The sequence below is a fragment of the Parus major genome, chromosome 18 (genome assembly GCF_001522545.3).
Source record: "Parus major isolate Abel chromosome 18, Parus_major1.1, whole genome shotgun sequence".
Taxonomy (NCBI): Eukaryota; Metazoa; Chordata; class Aves; order Passeriformes; family Paridae; genus Parus; species Parus major.
This window is the reverse complement of record NC_031786.1, coordinates 9231033-9237555: the sequence shown is the minus strand read 5'-3', so window position 1 is coordinate 9237555 and position 6523 is coordinate 9231033. Positions and strand designations below refer to the sequence as shown.

Sequence of the window (6523 nt, the reverse complement as noted above, 5' to 3'; positions counted from 1 at the left end):
CCTCTCTTATTTTCTTCCTTTTTTCACAGTTTAGACAGAACTAACCAATAAATACTCATGCAATTTATTTCTATTAAACAGAGCATTCTTGCTTGAAAAAATTGATTTGAAAGTTGTGGTACCAGCATTGCTAAGGCTTGAGCAAAAAAAACTGTCTGTGAAACATCTCAGATTGCAGCTGTCATCCAGAAGGTATCAGTGGTTTCACAGGCCTTAAAATATCTTTAATTACAGCCATATGCAGATTACTGAAGGAATAGGAACACAGAGAAGTGTTTAATCCCTGGAAGGATTTCCCTCCCTTCCTCCCTCCTGCTCCTGCTCTCACACTTTGCTCCCAGTCCTGTTCTCACAAGTGCTACAACCCTGGTGAAAGTGCAGTGAGACAAAGATGCAGGGGAAAAATATCTCCTGGCTCCTGCTCCAGTTCTGGGTTTTGGTTTTTTGTGAGATTTGCTGTGCCTTTGTAAACCAGACCTGCTCAGTCCTGCACTCTGCTGCTGGCCAGCTCTGTAAGCTGAGCTTTGTATCAGGCATTTATCCTGTCAGCCCTGAGTTTCACCCTGGGACTCACCTGCTTCTCCAGCTCTGACATCTCTGGGCAGAGACATGTCCTGAAAATCCAAATTGTTTTCATTAGAAGATCCCTGTGTGACTTCAGTGTCTGTCCTGTGGAACCATTCTCCCCCAGGGCACGTTTTGACTTCACAGCTGTAAAATGAAGCAGAATTACTGACACCCCAGCTCCTTTTGGTCCTTTTCATCACCAAACAGGCAGAAAAAACAATATATATATAACTTGTCAAGGTGGGGAATGGTTCCTAGATGAAAGAAAAAGAAATGCTATTTTCCCAGAGTGAGAATATGCACATATAAAATAAGGATAATTCAGCATTTTCTCTAATGCTTCACCTCACTTGGACAAAACTTGTGTTATGTGTTCATGGAGGCAGACTGTCCAGAAAATCACCAAGAGCAAAGTCAGGTAATTTATGACTTTTATTTGTCACTGGTGGAACTCTGAACACAGGCAGCCTCCTTTCTAGTGCTGCATGCTGTGAAATGCTGTAGCTGACCAACCAGTTTTAGCTCTTTATGAGTTTTTTATAGTAAAAAAACTGTATCCAATTTAAACAGTGCTCAGTATTATGGGAGCATTTGGAATTGTGAGATTTTGTTTATTCCTTAGCTCAGAAATAGAGAGATTCCATCAGTCTGACCCCACCTCCAAGCAAGGTGAATAGGCACGTTTTGTTTGTATAAATAAAACTTTAGTGATTGCACACTGGGGTACTCCCAATGCTTCTGTGTTCTGTGTATGATTCATGGGGCAAATTATCATTTATTGTCACACTTCCTCACATTTCTTTCACAATACATTGCTGCCAAGCAACACTGTCCTTTATTCTTAATCTCCCCTGCCACATGATTTCTGGTCATGCCCAGATCTCTGCTCTCTGTCTTAAACTCCTAAGCTGGCACAATTTTCTGAGAGGGATGAAGAATGGGATGGTGAAAGCAGGCAGGTGTTTCACCAGGCAGATGCACAGATTTACAAAAGGGAGTTTCTAGAATAATTGCTGGTGCAGTTCTGGAAGATGCCAGCCTCGATCCCAGAGGCAGACAGGCGGCACAGAGCCTCAGCAGCATTTTCTCTGAGTTTCCTCTCTTTAGTGTTCTCTATCACAGCATTCAGCAGCAGTTACTGGTGTGAAGGGACGAGGAAAGTGGCCAAACCTTTCTGCAAAGGGGACAGCAAAGGGGATCTCTGCATCCGCTTCAACAGCGCCGACGGCAACAGCAGCCAGGCTGTGCAGTACATCTGGGAGACAGGAGATGACAAGTTCGTGGAGAAGAAGTTCCATGCTGGGATCTGGTATTCCTGTGAAGAAATGATAAATGAAGAAGGTGAGTAAACCCATGGAAATTTATTGATAAAGTAATCGCCGTGCTTCCTGCTTATTTGGTGTGTCCTTCCCCTCTGCTTCGCTGTTTTATGATGTTTTTTATGGGGTTTGTAGCCTTTAAAAGTTGCTCTTCTCTGGCAAAGGGGACCTTAGAGGGTACTGTCCAGTCAATTCCTAAAGAATTCCTAATAAATTCTGCAAGGAACATTGGTGTGCCAGGCTGGGGTTTTGATTGAGATGACAGGTTGTGGCACAGATGAAGATTATTTGGTTTTTGTTCTACTCACCATAACAGCAAGTGAAATGGCTTTAACAGGAAAGCATTTCATTTTTCCAGTGATTTTATTCCATTAGTCAAAAAATTAACATTCTTGCTTTAAATTATCACTTCTGATCCCCTATGACAACATAAAAAACTCAAAATGTTTTGTTTGTTTATTTTAAATTGTTTGCCCTAATATATATGTGGGATCTAAATGAGTTCCTGGATTTCCTCTTGAGCACAAGTATTTCTGCTTTCTTACTGTGATCTCCCCTTGCATAAATCAAAGCAGAAAAGGATTATTTCCATCCTGCTAAAACATGATATGGACACTTACTAGCCATAAGTGGTGGCATTTAATTGGATCTCACTCTGAATATGTAAATATTATTAGAATGAAATTAGCTTGCCAATACAGAAAATTTCCAGTCAATTTTGGATTTTTGGCATTACTGATTCAAGAATTCAAACATTTATTGTAAAACCAGATCAACATTGAAGTTTTTCCCTTTATTGTCCTGATCAGTTTAGAACAGTTCTAGAACAGAACTTCAGAGAAATCAAAGCTGTCACCCATGATATAAAATGCAAATATTTTCACAGTCCCCTATCCTGAAGGTCCAGTTCTACCAGAAGTTCTTGCAAGTTATTGAGTTTTAAGGGGTAAATGATGAAGATCAGAGCAAATTACATGCAAAAGACACCTTTTATCCAAGCTGTGGGTGCTAGCCTTGTGTAATTTGAGCATCTGCTATGGAAGCTCGTGTTTGGGAGCTCGTGTTTTCTGACTTGGGGCAGTTAGGAGCTGGAAAAAAACACCCAGAATGTTCAGATCAGAGCAGAATTAATTCCAAGAGCTTTGTTCACAGCATCTGTGTGGGGGTCAGGAGGGCATATGGGTTTGAAAATCAAAGCTTACAGGAAGAAATTGGAATGAAGCTTAGAGGGAATTTGTTGCTGCTGCAAGGAGAGCAGCTCTGTCCTAACAGAGGATTGAATCCAGGCTGCCAGGTTTGCAAGGGAATTTTCCTCTCCTGGATTTCACAGCTACCACCTCATGGAAATCAACTCACAGCCTTCCTCTAAATCTTCCAGGCTCTGTTCCTACCTTGAAATAGTCTGTGAGGACTCTCCAGTTAACCTCAGGAGAAGGTTGATGGAGCAGGGTCTCTCTGGACATTAAAAGCAGCTTCTGCTGATCATCTCACTTTCTGCTCATGTGATACATTTTCCATTTTCTTCTTTCTATTAATCTATTCCTTTAGATCATTACAGAATACAAAATAATCCTGAATTTGATTTATTTTTTTTTTTCAGGTGAGAAATGTCGAAGCTTTATCAGTCTGACTCCAGCTTCTGATCGAGGTAGATATGCACATTTTTTTAGTAGTCTAAACTTTCCTGACCACACTCACCAGTATAAATATTCTGCATTAAATTAATTCATTTCAAAAATGCTTGCTTTAATCCCAAATAGTTATTTTGTCCTTTATTTAGTTTTCCAACTTCTAAATGAAGGTCATATCACTTAAAATATCAATCTATGTCTTTCTGAAGACACTCCACTTGAATATGAGTGGCTTTTGAAATACGAATATGGGTACTGGAAGTTGAAATTTGTATATTTTTGCCCTCTCTCTCTTCATACCTCCATGTTTGCAGCCAGGAGTTCTGTGGCAGTGTGAACATCCACCCAGGAGGGGATTGAGGGAGATGTGCTGTGCACCAAACCAGCCTTGGTGGAACCTGAATCCCCTCCCTGTGCCTTACTCACAGCTGTGGGGAGGCATTTCCATCACCTTCTTTCAATAATTCTTAAGGAAGAATAATTAATTCTTAATGAAGAATTCTAATTCTTAATATGGAATATTTCAAATATTCTTGGGAAACATTCCTGCAGATGCTGCCACGTGCCTTCCTGATGCCCAGTATGAAAACATCAGTCCATCACTGATCTGATCAGACCAATCACTTCACAAGTGGCTGATGCAGAAAAAAAAAACAAAGCTTTTTCTTTCCAGCATACTGGGACTGGGGTGTTCTCCTGGAAATGCAATTTTAGACCCTTGGAGAAGTAGAAATGCTCAGTCTCTGAAGGCCAGTTTTCCTTCTACCTGCTGCAGCTTGTCATAGTGCCTTAACAGCAAACAGAATTCTGTAGCATGAGAAAAAAGCTGTAAATGAGATGTGGGTGTAGTCCCAGGGAGATGAGGGGTGTTTGTGGGCCCTGCCCTGAGGGTTCCTCACAAGGAGAATTGCTGGTGGACAAAGAGCTGAAACTAACTCTGAACAGCATCAGCAAATGTCCAGGCACTGGCAGGCCAGCTGGAGACAGCCAAGAAGCATCTAGGTACCTAAAACCCAGAAATCTCTCCCTGGCTGGTGAAATCCTGTGTGGAAATTGTCTCCTGCCCTGCACAGGAGGGGTTTGTGCTCTGCCCCTGTGGATGCTGTGTGATCCAAAGTCAGGGTGCACCAGGCTCAGCCTTCCTGAATTTCTCAGCCTTCCTGAATTTCTCAGCCTTCCTGAATTTCTCAGCCTTCCTGAATTTCTCAGCCCTGGCTCTCACACTGATCACAGTTGTTCAGAGCATTTCTTAGAAAGGCTCTGACCAGAAATGTTCAGATTCTCACAGCTGGAGCAGCCAGAACTCTTGGGCAATGCAACATCTGGACTTCCTAATGAAAATCACAATTTTTTACTGAGACAGATTTTCTGGAGAAACAAACCATGTCCAGGAACACCCACACATAGCCTGGCCCAAGAATTTAATGTCTAAATGGCCCATGAATCAGAGAAGCCCCACAGACACTGTCAAAGCCAGAATTTGGGGTTATACACCTCACAGACATCATCTCCTACCCTAGGTGGTGTCTGGTAATCAAGGATGTGTCTCAGCAGTGTTTCAGTTTTTAAGCTGTGATGTTTTTGTGTATCTCTTCACATGAAATCACTACTTGAATCCACAAGCAGGTGTCTCAGGACACATTTGTTTTTTAAAAGGTTTGGGGAAGATCATTTACCAGATCTTGCTACAGCAAATTTGGACACAAGAAGGCCTGGTGCTCCTGGCTGTGGGACATTAACAGGCTAAAGGTCAAACTGAGACTTTAATGGGAGGATTAACTTCTTGCATAAGATGTAATTAATTACCAGATCTCCAAAAAGAGAGGAATTAGCAGATAACTAGAGAAATGAATCCCAGTGAAACCTGGAGGCTGTCTGGGCTCATGAAGACTTCTCTGTCCAAAAAAAGCCAAGATCCTGTTTGGCTGGAAGTCGAGCTTGTGGGGAAGATTTTATTGAATGAGCAGACCCACAGGCAGTGGAGGGGTGTGTGACCTCCAGGCTGGTCACTGCCTCTGCTGCTCCAGTGTGCTCCTCTCTTCTATATAAATAAATCTTTTTATATATTAATTACAAATTTTACAATTTTATATATATATATATATATATATATATATTACAAATTTTTTATTATATTAACTTTGGTTCATGGTGATTTTAGGCAAGCCATTGAGTATAAAACCACACTGTGCCACCTGTAAGATTCTAAACGTGTAGCAGGAACATGCTGAACATGCTTTTCCAAATATTATTATTATTATTATTATTATTACTATTATTATTATTATTATTATTATTATTATTATTATTATTATTATTGTTATTGTTAGTTATTGTTATTGTTATTATTTATGTTATTGTTATTGTTATCATTATTAATAATAATAGTAATACTAAATATTAATAATAATTAATAATTATTAATAATAATTAGTAATTCTTAATAATTATTATTAACTTGATTTTCTATTTCAGATATCAAAGATCTCAAAGCATTCTGCAAATTATACTAGATCCAAATGAAAGTGTTAGTTAATAAAATGTATCAAGTAACTTGATTTTTTATTTCCAACATGCTAATTATTATTATTATTAAATATTATTAATTATTATTAAATATTATTAATGATTATTAATGATTAGTATTAACTTGATTTTCTATTTCAGATATCAAAGATCTCAAAGCATTCTGTAAATTATAATACTAGATCCAAATGAAAGTGTTAATGAATAAAATGTATCAAGTAACTTGATTTTTTATTTCCAACAGGCTAATTATTATTATCATATTATTATTATTATTATTATTATTATTATTATTGTTATTGTTATTGTTATTTTAATAGTAATAGCAATAATATTATTAATAATAATGATAATAATGATAATAATAATGATAATGATGATAATTATAATGATGATAATAATAATATATTATTAATAGTAATAGCAATAATATTATTAATAATAATGATAATAATAGTAATAATGATAGTGATGATAACG

At 38.2% G+C, this 6523-nt stretch overlaps 1 protein-coding gene across 1 annotated transcript in view; it reads left to right on the top strand.

Annotated features, from left to right (window-relative positions):
• The first annotated feature begins 1482 nt into the window (after positions 1-1482).
• GSG1L2 (GSG1 like 2) overlaps positions 1483-6523 on the top strand; it is a 13170-nt gene continuing 8129 nt past the window's right edge. Inside the window, exons 1-2 of the mRNA XM_015645292.2 lie at positions 1483-1908; positions 3487-3534. Of these exons, the coding sequence (XP_015500778.1) occupies positions 1599-1908; positions 3487-3534 (358 nt within the window). The 5' untranslated portion in view covers positions 1483-1598. The remainder of the gene's footprint in view (positions 1909-3486; positions 3535-6523) is intronic.